The sequence below is a fragment of the Patagioenas fasciata genome, chromosome 18 (assembly GCF_037038585.1).
Source record: "Patagioenas fasciata isolate bPatFas1 chromosome 18, bPatFas1.hap1, whole genome shotgun sequence".
Classification (NCBI taxonomy): Eukaryota; Metazoa; Chordata; class Aves; order Columbiformes; family Columbidae; genus Patagioenas; species Patagioenas fasciata.
The window spans coordinates 14661378-14680264 of record NC_092537.1 but is presented as its reverse complement, the minus strand read 5'-3'; the positions used below and the strand labels follow the sequence as shown (position 1 = coordinate 14680264).

At 41.9% G+C, this 18887-nt stretch overlaps 1 protein-coding gene across 2 annotated transcripts in view; it reads left to right on the top strand.

Moving 5' to 3' along the window:
- MYH10 (myosin heavy chain 10) overlaps positions 1–18887 on the top strand; it is a 97252-nt gene that overhangs the window by 50952 nt on the left and 27413 nt on the right. For both annotated transcript variants that reach the window (XM_065852473.1, XM_071816423.1), the window contains exons 6-15: positions 1902–1994; positions 6071–6134; positions 7690–7788; positions 8671–8814; positions 9121–9216; positions 12512–12630; positions 13075–13227; positions 13619–13792; positions 15014–15187; positions 16926–17040. In XM_065852473.1, coding sequence (XP_065708545.1) covers positions 1902–1994; positions 6071–6134; positions 7690–7788; positions 8671–8814; positions 9121–9216; positions 12512–12630; positions 13075–13227; positions 13619–13792; positions 15014–15187; positions 16926–17040 — 1231 coding nt within the window. The remainder of the gene's footprint in view (positions 1–1901; positions 1995–6070; positions 6135–7689; positions 7789–8670; positions 8815–9120; positions 9217–12511; positions 12631–13074; positions 13228–13618; positions 13793–15013; positions 15188–16925; positions 17041–18887) is intronic.

Sequence of the window (18887 nt, the reverse complement as noted above, 5' to 3'; positions counted from 1 at the left end):
TTAAGAGGTTTTGCTGTTTCTCAGCGATGGCTACAACACATCTACTCTGGAGTGCAAACCCCAGGCTGGCCAGCCTGCCACCTCTGTCTGTTCTCACGATTTCACCCACATCTGAGGACCCAACTGAACGTTTTCTGCAAGTCCTCAGATGACTGTAAAAATGAGCTGCTAAGAACTTTTAACGTTCAGCTGGCGAATGAGTAAAATTATTTTACGATGCATTGCAGAAGTTCCTCTGCACGAAGCGCAATTAAGGTTTTAATTTTAAGCGCAATTAAGCACTTTACCGCACGGCCGCCGCACTTCGGCGCCAAGGGTCTCCTGGGGCACAGTGCCCTTCTGCGGAGAAGAGTGTTGAGGTCGGTGTGCTTTCTTTTCCAGAACAGCTGGAATTTGCCCTGTAAGCTGTGACACGCTTGCGCGTGTTCTGTACGTGACGTGGTTTATTTCAAGCCGTGTGCAGCACGTTCTCATTTCTACCCCAGGTCTCAACAGGAGCTGAACAGCTCAGCTGGGAGAGGGGAGGGGAGAAAAGGCCCGAGCAAACGCTTTCACACTGCCTGCTGCCTTTACATAGGAAACTTTTAGAATATAAATCACACGTGCATATAGTGCTTAAAACAGGGATCTCTTTTTTTTTTTTCCAATTGTGAATTTTTGTTGCAATTTTACAAGTGCTCCTGAGAACTGCGATGTTGGCAGACACCTGGTCCATAGGCACTGCAACCCAAGAAGTGTTTGGTGTGCTCTGGGCTAAGACTTACACATTTGTTTCTTCTTTAGTTACTTCAGAGACTCTGTAGTCCCAAAGGGAGTATCTTTGGAAGCAAGCAAGTTTTGAGCAGATAACATAGGGTCACATTAAAGTACAAGCAGCCATTAGTTTCCAGAAGGACCGGAAATATATTTCAATATACAAATAAAAACCTCTTTCAGGTGTTACGTAGGAATTTTTAAAATTCACTAGTTAAGACCTGACCTCATCTGGAAGCCTTAAGAGATTTACATTTCCCATTCTTTGATGCTCAGTCTGGGGTCTTTATTCATCTATGCTGTAAATAGTTGGAAAAAGCAGGTTTACGAACACAACCATGAGTTTTTGAGAGGACATTGCAGCCAGCTCCGCTGTTTTTCCCCACGGCTCGGAGCGGGCAGGCCGTGCCGTGTTCCCGCGCGCCCCTGGGGCTCATGGAAGCAGCACAGACTTGGTTTTGCCACCAGACCTCCTCATGGACAGCAATTCTAAAAGCTGGTGTGCAGTTTCCTTAAGATAAGTACTTTGATTTCTGCATCCATTGGCTTGAACTTAAAGGAAGAATTTAATTTTATTTTATTTTTAATGCGTTAAACATACTGAGCAGCGTTGGCTGAATGGAGCAATTTGGAAATGCCCTTTGTCTTTGTTGCTCGGTTCCCTTTGCTGATTCTCGGGTGCAGCCAGGTTGTGCTGATAACAATATCTGGCTGATTGAAAATTACTGTTCCAGTGATTTACAAGTAAGTAGCTATAATGTAAAATCACTAAATGGGAAGTATACGAATAACCTTGTTTTAAGATCTTGAAGCAGTTCAATCAGTTTTTCCTCTTTAGCGTTTCAAGTCTGTGCCTAATTTCATTAGCCCTTTTTTCTTTTCCATGTTCAATGAATTGCAACATCTGTTCAGTCCTATTCAGTCACTGCTCTGTCTGTGTATGTGTTTTAAAAAATGAAAAAACCAAAGCACTTTCTCCCCTGGATGAAGGACCCTGCCAGCGGATTTAGAGTGAGAAATGATAACCCCTGGTGCCACCGCCACAGCCTGGGGAAAATAGCTGTCAGGAAGAAGCAGAACATAGGAACCCTGAACCTCCTCTGCACTGTGCTCATGTCTGTTTATTTTTCTGTTTGTGTGGTTTTTAGGGGGAGCTGGAGCGTCAGCTTCTTCAGGCAAATCCCATTCTGGAATCCTTTGGGAATGCAAAGACAGTGAAAAATGACAACTCGTCCCGCTTTGTGAGTTACTCCTTTTCTCTTTCAAGTCTGTACCTCTAGCTTACTGTTTATGGGGAAATTCCCTTTTTAGGAATCTATCTATTAGTATCAGAAACTTGCTTGCTTTGCTCTACAAATTCAGGTTCTACAGAGTTTTCTGCACTGTGTTGGACTCACTGCAGATGTGTTCTCACTGGCTCTGGGCAAAATCTGTCACTGTACCCAGTTTCCAACCTCAACCACCCTTGAATTGCCAGTAGTGTTCACAGTATAACAAATATAACTGTGCTGTGCAGCTGAACTGGGACTTATGGGCACACATTGCTGCTGAACTACTATAAAGCACGAGGGAGCATCAACATGGAATTGGGCTGAATATGTCGCCTTTCTGTCAGTAGCAGAGATTGGTTTATCAATTGCTTTTTTATCAGTTTTTTTAAATAGCATAAAACTTGCATTTGAAAACCTCTCTGACTGTTTTACTGAAGGAAAGCAAAAAAGACAGTAGGACTTCTTCAAGGTGTTGGGCACCCTTGTCGCTGGTTGATGCTTCTGTTGGGTGGGTGCCTTGTTTCCCATGCTGTTCTGGGGCAGGTAACCACTTGAGATGTGTTGCATCGTCTTAAAAATAGTGGCAGAACTCAGGGTGAACAGCTAATTACCACTTCTTAAAACTTCCTTCTCTTTGGAGGAAGAAGAAAGCCTCTCCTGCTTTTACTACAACTTGAAAACTGTATAGGTGGCGTTAAATCTTTTTTTCTTGCGAGAACAAAACTGGAATTTACCGAACAAATGAAAGATTTCTTGGCTGCCTTGACATTTCAACAGTTGCTTGAATTTATAATGTATGAACTCGGCTCCAGTGATAAGGACTCTGGAAAACTGTATGACTAAATCCCTTAAATAGCCTTTTCAATCAAGAAGGGAGAGCAGAGTGTTGTAGAAATTCAACTTTGGTAATTTTATAGCCACATTATTTACAATATTGTTTGATGCTTATGTATGTTTTGTATAGGATTTATGATACCAACAGATTTCACTGCACAATAATTCCTCTTTGTTACCCGTCTTGAATCCATCAGAGATTGTACTAATTTAATGAAGATACATTTTTGCTAAAAGATGTTAGCATCTGGTTTGTATTACACTGAAGTCTGCGTTGCCGTTGTGAACATAATCGCTCAGATGGCTCCAGCTCTGTTTTTATAAAGGAGAGAGTATAATGCACTCCAGATGGTGTCATCTCATGCAGAAAAAAAAATGATCTTTAGCAACAACCATTTTAAAACCTGACTTAAAAACCATATATCCTCCCCCAGAGTGAGCAGTGCTGCTGTGCAGCCCGCGCAGGGCTGGCGGTCGTCGGTGCACCCAGGGAGGCCCAGGCTGTCCCCTGCCTGTGACAGCACCAGCCAGGGCTGAAACAAGGCTGGTTAGTGCCACATCAATTGGCTTCTGGCTGCCAAAAGCCGCTCTCTTGCATTTCAGGAAATAAAGTCTGTAGTTTGTAGTGGGCTTGTTGGGTTCATGCTGCAGGACTAAATGCTTCCTTCTAATGTGATTTTACAAAGCCATGTACTTAGTTCTATAATGAGAGTGTAAACAGAATTCATTTGTTAGATGAACAGCACTACAGGCTCTAACTGATCAGTTAAAGATTTCACAAGATTCGCCAGTGCTAGTTAAAGGTTATATTAATATTTTGCTTTTGAGAAGATGAGCTAGCGAAGTGATCTCTGCAGTGCAGATTGCTTTGAAGCAGGGGGTGTGTGGGATGCTCATTTAATCACTGCATTGCCTCTCAGTTTTATTCATGGAACTGGTAACTTGATGGCAGAAAATAGATGAGTTTTAAGGGTGAACCAGAGTTAAGTGGTTCTGAATTAGCTCAGAAAAAGCCATTGGCTCGACCTTTTGTGGTGCCGCGTGTTTTTCGCATGTAACAAGGCAAATTCAAACTGTCATTCTAAGAAGGATCCGTGGTGCCCATTCTGGGTGCAAAGTTGTCAGCTGCCAATCTTGCCATGCCATGTGTGAGCACTGTGTGTTATGTCTAGTCCGTGGGCTGGATTTTAGGAAAATGCCAGTTCATTCTTTGTGACAGTTATAAACCCAGCTTTTTGGAATTGCTACTGAGCAAAAAGTATAAATACATCAGTTACGGGCCGAGCTTATTCTGTTACTTCATACTCAGAAATCTGAGTTCAAGTGCTGGTCCCTTACAGGGCATCTTGAACACAAACCTTGTTTCTTGGCCCAGTCATTGTAGTGCTACTGGCTTTCCAACCCAACTGCAGATTAAGAAGGAGAGATTAACCATTGATGCTAATTTAAAATATTCCACCAGTTTTCTTAAAACTCAGAGAAATCACTTTGAGTTGAAGATAATCTCATTGCTTTCTACAACTACCTGAGAGGGGGTTGTAGCATAGAGAGTGTTGGTCTCTTCTCCCAAGTAGCAAGTGACAGGAGGAGAGGAAAAGGCCTCAAGTTGCGCCAGGGGAGGTTGAGGTTGGATTTAGGAACAATTTCTTCCCCAAAGGGCTGTGGGGCATTGGAACAGGCTGCCCAGGGCAGTGCTGGAGTCACCAGCCCTGGAGGGTTGGACAGACAGACATGAGGTTCTCAGGACATGGGGCAGTGCCAGGGGTGGGTTATGGTTGGACTCGATGGTCTGGAGGGTCTCTTCCAACCCAAATGATTCTATGATTCTATGTCAAACCGCAGTCACAGATCAGGCTGGTGGTTGGGTTAGACCTGTCTCTGGATTCACTGGTGTGGCTGAGGGAGAAACCTGGTAGGTCTTGTGCACACAGATCTTTTTGACATGAATAAACCGTATTGGGAAAGTGGAGGAGAAGGGCAGGGTGTTCTGGTAAGAAGGTGGAAGAGCTAAAATGATTGCAGCAACTTATGCAGGTGTAAGTCTGCAGCATGGCCATAAACCCCCCACATACACCTACTAGATCAGGCCGTTGCTAAAGTACATGTATTCTACAAGCTTGTTGAGTAGAATATATAATGTAAAAATCAACAGTAGAGTCTCTGAGCTGAATGGATCTCCCAAACAAGAATTTGCTTTAGTGAACTAATGGCACTAATCAGTCAGACTTGAGATAAGTCAGGATTTGGATACTGATTTGATGAGTGCTCAGAAAGGCCCCTGCAATATATTGTGTGTTAGTAGTAGGCTTTGTGCAGGTACCATCAAAAGAAGCACTTAGACGGTTGTTAGCAAACTGCTGTGGTGCTCCTGATCTCCAAAACCTGATCACGTGTGGACAGAGAACTGTGGAAATGGGATGCACTGAAAATGCAGAGCCCAGGGCAGGCACTGGGTTCCCATTGGTTTCTTCCCGTGTTTGCAACCAGGGGAATATGTAACAGTTTAATGAGCACAAACTTGAAATACAGTAATGGTGCTGTTAAATGTGTCCAACTCTGAGTTTAGAATGTTCATAGAAAAGTGACCCATCAGGTTGGGGAACAGATGTGGCTTAAAAGTACTTTAATATATCCACTTGCTTTCCAAGAGCTACTCTACATGTAGGGATTGTTGTCTTTATGTCGTTCTTTGGGGAGGTAAGGGGGTGTATGTGGAAGAAACCAGTATATTGCTTCTCTTAGTCGTTTCTTTACTGGGTGCTGGAAGAGAGCGGCCGTGCCGAGAGCAGCCGTCCTGGTTTAAAAGAATGGAAACAAAGCTGGGCAGCACACAGAGCCAGGATTGCTGCCAATAAAGCGAACTTGCTGGTACCTAAAGGCGCTATAGAAATCTTAACATGTAAGTGTTGCTATCAGCCTTAGACATTGTGTTTGGCCAATGTGAGACACTGAGCTTCACTTTCCAAAGTTTTTCATGAGTCTGGGTTACAGATGTTATCACGAATACGGGTTCTTTAATCTTCAGGCAGCATACGTGTGCAGAGTAACTCATTCCATTGCAATGATGGCCGAGTACGTCGAAGGGAAAAGCTTTTGTTAGAACTGGTGTGAAATGCTTGTTATGTGAATGCAAGAAGGATTATGTTTTTATGTAGACAGTGGCGTTGTCTTAAAAAAATAGTAGTTACAAAAAATATCTCTTTTCTTTGCAGGGCAAGTTTATTAGGATTAACTTTGATGTTACTGGTTATATTGTCGGGGCCAACATTGAGACATGTATCCTACTTCATGCCGCATCATTGTAAAATGCAAGTTTTCTGATTGCTTTGCTTTTAACCCTAGAATTCAGTGGAATGCAGTGGAAGGTTACCACATTTCTACATTCCTTTGACAAGGAACACCTTCCTCTTGAGGAGCTGAGGGGCTGCCCCTGCTGCCCCTGCTGCCCCTGCTGCCCCTGCTGCCCCTGCTGCCCCTGCTGCCCCTGCTGCCCCTGCTGCCCCTGCTGCCCCTGCTGCCCCTGCTGCCCCTGCTGCCCCTGCTGCCCCTGCTGCCCCTGCTGCCCCTGCCCCTCAGCGCTGCAGGAGGAGCTGATGCCGGTTAGAAAGTGAGGGAGCCGGAAGTGCTGGGAAACTTTCTGTTCTCTTAGGTCTTCTAGATACAACATAGGTTCAATAACATGACACCTACTAGCAGTTTATACTGAAACCTAATTCAGTTGTAGCTTTAAGGTTCATTTTTATTTATGATTGTGTAATAACAAGTAAAAATACTTGCACTGAAAGCCCTTCTCTGAAGTTATTTTCTTTATACTATGAATAATGTGTAATTTATTTTAGTTTGTTTAGTTTTCTGGGGGAATAGCAATAGGGTGGTCGTAAAATTATGAAAGCGGAAGTCTCGGTAAGCAATTAGTGAGTATTAATCATAAACAACGCTGCAGTGAGGCTTTCATTCTGTTGCTGTTAGTGAAACTGCTTAATTTTTAAGTGCATTGAATGTTCGGAACTGTCACAAAATGTGATTTCCCAATAAGGCTGGGAAAGTTCTGTAGGTGTTGAAAATATGCTTTAGTGAGAAATGGATTTGCGTTCAGCGCAGGAGTGAGGGCAGGTTTTGCTGTTATCAAAGTTCAGATGAATTTTTTTCACCTGAAGCTTTGTGGAAGTAGGAGAAGTTAAATCTTAAGGAATTTTTTTTATCGCAGGACTCATCTTTGCCTGTAACCTGTGCCATTTCAAATCCCCATCCCGTGTTCGTTTTACAATATGGCATATCAAGAAATAAAAACTTAAACAACATTACACCTTATGAGACGTTGTCTGCTGCATGAATGGAGTTTGGGAGCCGTTTAACAGCAGTGCAGGTTGTATGTAAAAATGCAGTGCTTGAAAGAGATGAAAAATACAATTTAGATAAAGTACTTTGGAGTTCAGCAGCTGCTGGATTTTTGGTATGAAGAGTTCAGCCCTGACCTTAGGAGAAGCGATTGAAAAAGCATGGGCAGCTCGTCCTCCTGCTTGCACTTCAGCTCATCTGTTCCAGACAATTGTCCGCTGCAGGTAGCAAGGAAATGCAGCCAACACTCAAGAAATCAGTTTGCTGGAATTAACTGTGGGTTTCTACCAGCCTGAATTTGAAATCTCTCATTTAAAGTCGCGCAAAGTTCATATTTGACATAGTCCTGCGATTACTATTCTATTAAGTTCTATTAAGAACTATTAGGATCTGTTTGGTTTTAAAGTGCTTACATAGCCTGCTTTGAGAGTTTTGTTTGCATGGGGTGTTTTTAACTCAAAATTGTAGAAGATCCTTGACTAGTTACAATTAGACTTGTTGGAAAAGTCTCGCGCTGTTCGTCAGGCTAAAGATGAGCGGACGTTTCATATCTTCTATCAGCTACTGGCTGGAGCAGGAGAGCACCTCAAGTGTAAGTAGAGAATCTCATTTTGTTGCTTCTGTCTGTGTGTCTTGTTTGTTATTTCAGTGTTTGAGCTATTTTTTGGTCATGAAACAGTGAGTTTTAGAAAAAGAACGAGAAGCCAAGTGGCTTTGTTTTGTAATAACTTCTGTGTTTTATCAAATATGCTGTCAAGCAGCTCTTAAATTTCAAGCAATGGCTCCTACATGACGAAGTCCAGCTTGGTCAGTGTCTGGCTGGGAATCACTGGTTTGAACTTGCAGTGCTCCCAGCTGATAAACAATAAACCCTCTATCTGTGCTGGCCCATGCCTTCAAACTGGGTGGAAAAGCAACCATTTTACTGAAACATAATGAAACCCTGGGGCTTTCTCGAGCCATTGAAGTACCGTATTCGTTATCTTTTGCTCTTTTTTTCTCTTGGTAGCTAGGAATTCGTTAGGTTGTGATAAGCGAAACTATATGAAGGTACAGACTTCAGAGAGCTGATCCACACTTCCCCCTTCTGTAGGAGATAAACTGGTGCTCAGCATCCTTGATGTGGTAATCACCAACACCTAACGCCATTTCTGCCTGTGTCCGTCACCGTTCAATAGAGATGCTACATTTAGGATATTCCAGATAGGGATTTGAGATTATGCTACATCTGAGTTGGGCAATGTTCTGTTTACAGGCTTAATGCATTAAAAAGCTTCTGTAGTTTGCTACAGATAAAGATTCTGGGTATCAGGCTTCAACTTCTAAGGTCCATTCATATTTTTAGAGTTTCAGAAGCTGGTGTAATGGCTTGTAGCCATATTTGACCAACGGATTTTGCTAAGCGTAGTTTGGATGTGAATGTAGATGTGAACGGCATTTTTAGCTTCTTTTTCTCTTCTTCCCCCCGCTACAGCTGACTTGCTGCTTGAAGGATTTAACAACTACAGATTTCTATCTAATGGCTACATCCCCATACCCGGGCAGCAAGACAAAGATAACTTTCAGGAGACTATGGAGGCCATGCACATCATGGGATTTTCACACGATGAGATCTTGTGTAAGTTATTGAGCCTTTTGGATTTTTAAAGTGTCCTTTTTTCTCCTGCGCACACACACGCTTACTCGTCTGATGTCACCAAATTTAATGTTGCCTCCGTGTCTTGACAGCATGCAGCAAACGTTTGCTTACCATGAGCTAGAGTTGAATTAAAGCTGTTTACCCCAAAAGTACAGTACAAACTTTATTTCGTTTCTGAAGTCAGATTTTGAATTTGGAAGGAAAGTGACACAAGTAAGAGAAGAGAAATTTGGTAAACTGTGCTCTCTTCGATTAAACTGTTGCATATGACTTCTGTTAACACAGCAATGCTGAAAGTGGTGTCTTCAGTGCTACAATTTGGGAATATTTCCTTTAAGAAGGAGAGAAATACTGACCAAGCTTCTATGCCAGAGAATACTGGTAAGTGGATCACGTTTGTACAGCTTCTTCTGACTTGAGCTGTGGTTTTTTTCTTGCTCTTTGCTTAGTGCCCACTTTTGAAAGTGCAGAACAGTCTCAGGAGCTTCCTCGATAGGTTCTGTGCCAAAAATAAGCCATGACTGTTATGGTAGTAGCCCACAAGCAATGATTTAAACTCTCCTCTTCCATTCTCGTAGTGCAGACAAATGTAAGTATCCATCAACCGAATTTATGCTGTTTGCATTGCTTCTAAACCTTGAACAAGTATTTCAGTTGTAGTCCTGTTTATAGCTCTCTCCAAAGACTTAAGCACCAGGAAAAAGTATGTGCTTAAATCAGCTTGTTTTCTTTGGGTCTTGACAACATTTTTCTTGCCAATGGTAAGAGCCCTGGAGCCAAGCACAACTCCCATAGTGAAACGGCTGAACGTAGGAATGCTGTACTTAGGAAATCTGATTTCTGAAGGGTCACCGCAATGTGGCTGAGATTCTATTTATCAGTTGGTACCTGCAATGTGATCAGCATTTGGAGGAGTATATTTCTGCACTAAAAAAAGATTGCTGCTGCTGAAGCAAATCTCAGGCTTTTAATTTAGTTCTTCAGTACCAACCTTTTAAATGTTCTCATGCAAAGTCAGCTTTGAGAATTGACACCAGTGGAAAGAGCAGTAAGAACCGTTCACAGGACCTGCTGCATGTGCACAACTCACATTCTTGTCTGTGTCTCACTTTGCAAATGTCTGAAATTGCTGTGCAGGTAGTTGCAATGTCCCCCATTTTTATCATTTCTCGGGGTGGTGCCTGCTGCCCAAAGTGCTCCAGCAAGCAGCTATGGATTAAAAGTCAGTACTCACCGACTCAGTATTTGCCTGACAGTTGGAACTTTGGACATCAATTTGTAATTATAAAATTGGCTATAAATGTATTGTACTATTGGGTATTTCTAATACTGGATAGAAAATTCTGAATTGTAAAGCAAAGATGCTGAAAAGCTCAGATCATAGTTAAAGCATCTTTCTGTTCTCTTGCATTTAAAAAATTATTTGGTTATGTGGTCTTTGCTATTGTACCTGTGAGGCTGATCTCTCACTTCTCATTCATACTGTCACATCTCACTCTAATGAGTTTCTTTAGCATCCTTCAGAGAAATTAGTGTGTCTCAGGAGCAGTTCAGCTCATTTAGAGGCGTGTTTGCAGTAGATCAGGTCAGTATCTCCACAGATGGGAAGGAATTTGGGTAGTGGAGATGTGAACCTATTCAAAGAATATGGAAGGCAAATTCTACCTTATAAATAATAAATATGGATTAAAAATATTGATTTCAAGCATGGATAGAAGAGATGGCAAGAAAACCTTATAGCCTTGCTGGATGAAGAGGACAGAGAAGCTGTATTTAGATAATTATTCCACACTTGCCAGCTTCAGAAGCAGCTTTTCTGCTAAAAGGGCAGGTGTTCATCAGCAGCCTCATAAGGTTCATGCTTCACCTGTGATACAAGCTTTTCAGTGCCTTTTGCTTTCTGATAATTCAGAATTTCATATCCAAAACCCAATAGTAATAGAAGTGAGAATAGTCAGGGCTTTCTACAGGGCTTTTGCACTTTTTCAGAGGAACTTTCACAGTTATAACCAGTCCTATGCTTAGAACCAGTAGAGTTTTGGCTTGAAAATGGTTTTGTTTCCGTCGGTCAGCGCTCTGGACTGCTGGCTGCACCCCCCTGCAGTGTCTGAATCAGATGGGGTTTGTAGTATTACCTGTGCTACGGTTTATTGTTATTGTTACCTGAGCTGTGTTTTACTACAAACTGGAAAGGTAGGGACAATAAATTCCATATTACAGTTCAGGAAAAAGGAACTGAGTGTAGCGTTTGAAGTGCTGCATGGGGGGAAAAACCCTCCTCCTAAAGAAGTGTAAGATCCTTTCAATGGTATCTGTCATGCCAGAGTACCAAGCTGATGCTCATGGCTATTTAATATTTTCATGCTCTCAGTGTTTTTTTTTAAAGATCCTGACAGCATTTGCTGCTTGACACTGAGCTGTAAGTTTTTTCTGATGTGCTGGTGTATGTTTTTATAGTCAAAGCTCAGCAATGCTCCTGTGTGCAGCTGAGTGACGGAGCCTGGCCCAGGCTGCCCAGGGAGGCTGTGGAGTCTCCTTCTCTGCAGACATTCAAACCCGCCTGGACCCCTTCCTGTGGAACCTCAGCTGGGTGTTCCTGCTCCATGGGGGGATTGACCTGGATGAGCTTTCCAGGGCCCTTCCAATCCCAAACATACTGTGATACTGTGAAACTGGGAGTGCGTAACTTGTGATGCTACCCTAATTTCACTGATAAAGTTCATGAACCCTTCTAATGAATATATAGACAGAGAATCTCAACACTATGAGCAAGCAGTAAATAGTATTTTTAGTATCAGCAAGAAAAAATTGCAGAGGAAGCTCTTACATAGTGGGATGAAAATCTAATTGCCAATGCTGATTTGTGAAAATGTTTTGTTCTTTCGTCTGGACAGTAAAGGAAGGAGCTGTCAGGTTGCAAAGATAAGGGGCTAAACGCTTGACAGTGTGGAGGGCCCTGTGAGGGGCAACACTTACCCGAACCTAAAAATACCTTTGGTGTCACTGTCATTTTTAGAAGTGTGGAATCAGAAACACCTAACCTATGGGGAAAATTATTTACAAAAAGGGTTTGATGCAGCAAGAATATGTAATGGTGGTTGTTTCATATAATGAGCGTGACACCAGGAGAGGTCATGCTGTCTAAAGAAAGCTGTTGCTTGCATTGTTGCTCTATATAAAATATTGTTCTATATAGAACGTCACAAACCATGTTGTGAACTGTTGAAACGACATCTGTGACAGCAGCATGACACTGGTGTAGCTGATGAAAGTGAAACAGTTTTTAAGCAACCTTCAGTGTGATGGAGTTGTGATGTCCTCACACTGTCTGTTTTGGGTTTTTTTTCTGGAGATGAGAAAATGCATTTCCTCTTCTAAAGTAACCAAGCGAACACTTGCACCTGAGCTGCGGACTGCACGTGCCCTCCCTGCCGTGCGACGAGCACCCAGTGCTCCCAGCGCTGTGCTTGGCGCAGGTTCCAGGGGCACTGGGAGGGCCGGGCGGGGTCTGTCCCCGGGACAGATGGGTGTCACCAGCCTGTGCGGCACCCAGACCACCGTGGCGGATGGCAGGTCAGTTTTTGAAGCGGGCACATGACAACCTTTGTCACTGGCTCATCATGCCCATGTTGCTGGTGAGGATTTCAGCACTTCCATGTGTTGTTCTGCTCTCCAGTGGCACAGAAGCTCTGCCACCTCCTGGGGATGAACGTCATGGAGTTCACCCGCGCCATCCTGACCCCGCGCATCAAGGTGGGCAGAGACTACGTGCAGAAAGCCCAGACCAAAGAACAAGTAAGTTGTGATGCTTTAAAGGTGAAGTGAAACTGTACCTCATCCTGCTTAGCTCTTAATACAGAAAGTGGGCATTGAGTGTGTGCTGCCAGTGGCTTTGTTTAAGCTTATTGATTTTTACCATATAAGAACATTTAATAAAATATAATAGCAGAGTAGAAGGAACCTTCCCATTTCCTTGACCTGCTGCTACTTTCATCCTTCAGTGTAGTCATTGTACATATTAACTGCATAGAGAGCTTTTGTTTTTTTCTGAAACATTTTTAAAAACAAACTTTTCCTAACATTAATCCAACTGTTCACTGTTTCTACTGCTTGTTTTCATTCCTCTTCGCCATTAACCCCATTGAACGTTTCTGTTCCTTGGTTATTTGTGATAACATCTGTGCCTGTTCTTTCGCTGACTTCTCCGGGGTAGATAAGTTTTCCTGTTTGGATTTTCAGGCAGACTTTGCAGTGGAAGCTTTGGCAAAGGCCACCTATGAACGGCTCTTCCGCTGGCTTGTTCACCGCATTAATAAAGCTTTGGACAGGACCAAACGACAGGGAGCATCTTTTATTGGAATTCTGGATATTGCTGGCTTTGAAATCTTTGAGGTACTTCAAAACACCATTAATCAGATATTTCTTTTCCCTGTTCCTGTGCGTTCGGGACTAAACGCCTGCGTGTTCCGAGGCTGCAGGAGCAGGAGGGTTTTGTTTTGTAGTGTGCAAATGCTTTGAGAACCTTCAATTACAGTGCCAAAAAATCATACTTAGCTCTAAATTATTTTTTTATATTTGATTGTTTTTCCTACTATGCATTAGTTTAGTTATATCTAACAGGGAACAGAAGAGACTTGAATAATGCTCTTTCCAGTTTCTTTTACAATATATTTGAGTGCTGCAGACTTTGGGGTATTTCCTGGTACAGTCACATTTTGGACTTCCAGATAGGTGGTAAATCCCGTCACTCAGTTATTCTTACTCACCAATGTTATTTTTGTAGTTGAACTCCTTTGAGCAACTCTGCATTAACTACACCAACGAGAAGCTTCAGCAGTTGTTTAACCACACGATGTTCATCCTGGAGCAAGAGGAGTACCAGCGAGAGGGCATCGAGTGGAATTTCATTGACTTCGGGCTGGATCTGCAGCCTTGCATTGACTTAATTGAAAGACCTGTAAGTTTGTGCATCACTAATGCTCTGAGGAGAAGAGGCTTGACTTCTGCGCTTCTCTTTTGCTGCCTGCAAACTGGAAGACTGTGCAGAGATTTCTTGCAGATCTTTCACAAAAGCTGAATTAATGTGAATGCTGAAATGCAAAGCCTGTAAATTAGTAAAGGGATTTATCCTTACAGGATTTTACCCTGATGTTAGGGTAGAACACTGAGCTAAAGATACTAAGCTACTAATTTCATACTTTTTTTTCCTGGTACTAATGAAGTCTTTAGTCCCGTCGCTTTTCTATTAAACCATGCCATTGTATTAGAGGAGCTCCTCAAGATTTATGGTAATTTTTTTGCATTTGAAAACAACAGCAAAATTCATGAAACTTCGTTTAGGGTAGAGTTTTCCCCATGTATCTGCAAATAAGAAAACAGTATCTTCAGGGTGGTTTTAATCACTCTGCTTGTTAACACATTTCTCTGGTTGCTCCATCTCTGGAAGCTGAAGAGGCTCCAAAGAACAGGAGGAGCAGCTGGATTGGGGGAGAACAAAGATCATAGATCCTGAAAGTTCTTGCTGGCAAAATTGTTTTATGACCTTTTAAATTAAACGTAGGGCATTGCAGTTACTACCCCCCGCATTTCTGTGTGCGTATTCTAGAGTACGGATAAGCTGCCGATGACACTGCGCGTTCTGAGGAGCAGAAAAGCCCATGGGCCGCGTTCTTGTTTGTCTTTAGAGTAGGAAAAGGGAAATCTTGTTTCAGTTATCAAAGGTTTGGGCTTTGAGTGTGGAACTCCAGAAGGTTCTGCCTCTTTGGAACATGTAATCTCTGCCATAGAGCCGCGGGGCGGGGGGAGGTGTGGAGCTTTCAGTACGCCCGTGTTCAGGTGGATATCCTAAAAATGAATCGAATTACTTGATGGTAATGAGGTAGGTGATGCTATGTTGCAGGCACATAGAAACCTCTCTCTTCAAATGTCTAAACTTTACATTCAGTCGAAACTTTTGAAGTATGAATTATTATAAACTCTCTTTTTTCTGTTGGTTCCCTGTGTCCATCAGGGAACATTTTCCTGAGGAAAATGATCCTGTCCAACAGTTCTACAGCTGTAAAATAGACATTGTTTGTTCCTGCTTTATTTCAAGAATAAGTGAACCTTCAAACTGAGTGCTTAAATTAACTGGCAAGGGAAGGGATATTAACACAGATTAAATCCGACTGGATTTCAGGCAAACCCTCCTGGCGTGTTAGCGCTACTGGACGAAGAATGTTGGTTCCCTAAAGCCACTGACAAGACGTTTGTGGAGAAGTTGGTCCAAGAGCAAGGAACCCACTCCAAGTTCCAAAAGCCAAGACAGCTGAAGGACAAAGCAGATTTCTGCATTATTCACTACGCAGGGAAGGTAAGGGTTAAATATTAAATACTCGGTTAGAAACGTTGATTTGGGGAAAGTACTATGCAGTGTAGCTACCAATTTAGAAATACTCTTGCAGGAGAGTGGTCTTGGTTCATTTTCTCAAACATATTCAAGAGTGCTTTGATGGAACTTTCATTACCAAATAGAACTGAAAAATAGAAATTAATATTAGATTTAGTAAATATTTCAATTTCCTTTAATTTTGTTGTCAGATCTTACAGTTGAGTTTTCGCAGGACTTGTATTGAAAGGCATCTCTTCCTAATATCTATGTCCAAGTTGATAGTGTGCTTGAAGCAGGGCTGTGTCTGCACCCTCTTCGCTTCTATCTCCTCAGTTCACGTCAGATTTTCTGTATAACCCCTCTTATAGGTGAGCTGATATCCTCTCATTCTTACTGTTAGTTTAATCTTTGTGTTCTCCCTTTGAGGGACGGAGCTCAGCTGCGGTGTGAACAGGCCCATGAAATACCTGTGCAGTTCTTGTTGGCATTTTGTGGAACCCTCACAATCTATTCCATAGGGCCATGCTGTGTCATTAGTTTCATAAATAGTTAAAACTTAACCCTAGCACCGGCTTTTGGCCTCATATTTAGAATAAAATGTTTGTGCAGATGATTAAGAGCCATCCTTTAATTTTCATTTAAAGGACAAGTAACTTGTTATTTATTCATTGGTGTCAGTGGTAACAACTAGAGAATTGTAGCAAAAAGTGAAACAAATAAATAAATCACATATTTTATTGTATCAATATTTAAAATAACAAAATCATCACTGTTACTGCAGTTAATAGTAGGTTAGTTGTGAAACAAAAGGTTTCTTTTAGATCATCAAAATGAAGCAAAACCACTTGGTGCCTGGCTGCTAATAGTTCTGAAGAGGGTTTTCCTTCTGCCCAGCCAAGGGGCGTTTCTGTTCCGCAGCTCTTCCTCTGACAGAGGGGTTTGTCAGTCTGCCATCGGAATGCGTATTTCCTCCAAAACCAGAATTGTTTGTGCAGTAGCTTTTCCTGCAAGAAGTATGAAGATGATGACCTGTTTGGCTTTGGATGCTGGAAGAAGTGAAATGTGGCTTTTCTTCTGAAGCCCTTATTTAAAAATAGAAAACTCACAGTTCGTTTGAAGCAGAAACATGCTGGTCTGCATAGAGATAGTGCTGGACTTACGGAGTTTTAGGGTTTTCTTTTGAGTTGGCATGAAACTCATGCTGGTAACATTGGTTTTTCAACTGCTGAGCTATAGTTTAATTGCAAACCATGGAACTGATTCTTTTGAGATAAGAGCTTTGTTTTCTCTCTAGAATGAAGTGTTTGACTGCTATAGTAAAATAAAAAAAAAATTGCAGCACATCCTTAATTTACTCTCTAGTCATTTAGATAATGTAATTAGGGTCTATACTGGAGTTGGTTTTACATCTTCACAGTGAACAGCGAGGCCATATTTTGGCAATAACGTTAGACTGAAAAATGATACCAACTATGAGTAAGCAAAAAGTCAAATTGCTAAATTTTTAAGAAAATGCCAGTATCTCTTTCAAAAGAAGAGTAACTTTGTGTGGTCCTTTGAACTGTTCTAAGGAGGCACAACTAACTCATAGCAGGCAGACATCAAGAAGAGGAGGAGAACGGTGTCATATTTTGAAGTTGTTTGGGTTTTTTTGCTGCTGGTAAATTGAAAACTAAAGCTGATGCTCCGTCTGATCGTGTGCAACGTGGCTGCTCTGCAGGTGGATTACAAGGCAGATGAGTGGCTGATGAAGAACATGGATCCCCTGAACGACAACGTGGCCACCCTCCTGCACCAGTCGTCTGACAAGTTTGTCGCAGAGCTCTGGAAGGATGGTAAGTGGAGATTTGCTGAGTACACAAGTTGTTAGTGACTTTTTTTACCTTGCTGGATGAGGTGGGGTTTTTGTGCCTATTGCCTCCTCACCCTCCACCTCTATTTTGTAAATATCTACAGCAAATTCTCTATTAGCACCGAAAGTCCAACAAGGAAGCTGGGTTGCACTTACTGGCCCTTGCACATGTACCATTTCTGAGTTGCTGCTTCTCATGTTCATTATTTGAACTGGTAGTCACTACTTGTTCCCCTCTGTTAAATTTCATCTGTAGAATCTTGTCGCAGACTCTTAGTCTGACTTGCTGCAGTGAACTCTGCAGCGGTACTTGGTGTTAATAAAATGTCTTAGGTGAGCACAGGCACAGTTGCTTCATGTGCAGTGGTGGCTGAGATCCTGGAAACCTCCATCTCCTAAAATAAAGTTCATTAACAGCCATATTAGTGCTTAGATATTGCAAATTAAATTCAAATGCAGTCTTTTCCTATTTTAACTGTACACTTCTGTTTAGCTGGTTTACCTGCACATCAGCTTAATGTATTTCTTAGCATTTTTAACAAAATATTCCAAGAAGCAGAAATAGACAAATCAGTACTTAGCAGGGACTTCTTTAATATGGTTTTTAACATCAGAGTATATTAATTAGAGTATATTTACATGCCATAGTCTATAAATCCTGTAGTCTCTTATTGCAACTTGTAGTATAGATGATGCTGTAGGTTAATACTGAGTTTCCCTCTTATTCTCAGGAATACTTGGTTCAGCTACAGAGAACAGTTTTAATGAAAATATAAAGAACTTTTTGGTTGGGGATCTTCTTTCCTTTTGAGTACGCACACAGAAACAAAAGCGTTCTGGTCCAAATATTAAAACTATTCAAATATTCAAAACCTGCTTCCACAGCTAATTGAAACATGCATGGGATATGTTGTGGCCTAGTTGCTTTTGTAGCACACTTAAGTCTGTTTGCAATTGATAAACCTGTTCTGTGTACTAACCGAGTGTCTTATGTATCTGCTCTTCTTTCTGTTTTTGCTGTTTCTCTGCCTTAGAGATTCAGAATATTCAGAGAGCCTGTTTCTATGACAATATTACTGGTCTTCATGATCCACCAGGTGAATGGATATAAAAACAATAGGCCGACTCAAGGCAGGGCTGTTGTATCTCCAGGAAAACCCATTTTTGCTCGTAGGCTTGCACGAACCTTTCATTTCATGCTAAACCTAGGTATCCCTCCCCAAGGCAAACGGTCTCCGAGTGCATACCTATTCAGCTGCTGCTGCATACATATAGCATCTATATTTATGCATTGCATTGAAACATTGCAGAAAACAAGGTTTGTTGCTTCCTAGTTCCATGTTGAGATGCAGAATTGCTTCTGAAGTGATAATTCTGGTAGCTCCAAGCATTTGAGAGAATGCGTCAGCTTTGTGACACTATCAAGCTTCTTTCTGCAGTCCAACATTGACAACACTGTGGAACGCTTTAGAAAGTGGACTTGTGTTTTGAGAGGAGAGCTGGAGCGGGTATTGAAGTATCACGATGAGTGCTGCGCTTGTAGTGGGGGTAGTAAGTGAAATCCACTTATTCTAGACTTGTTGGAATTGTTCTTTTGTTTTAAAACCTCTTAATTTTAATATTTCCCTTTGTAGAAGCTGCACACGTTTTTTGAATCCATTTATTTGGAATGTCTTTTTGAAGACACTTTAGAGATTTTGTCCAACCTCGTCCTTCCTGGATTCCTCTCTCCAAGTTTAGAAATACACGCATGTGAATGTTGCGCCTTCAGACTTTCCGATCTTTCCTGGGGTTTGTCTGCCACCACACATGACACTGTACATCCCGGAC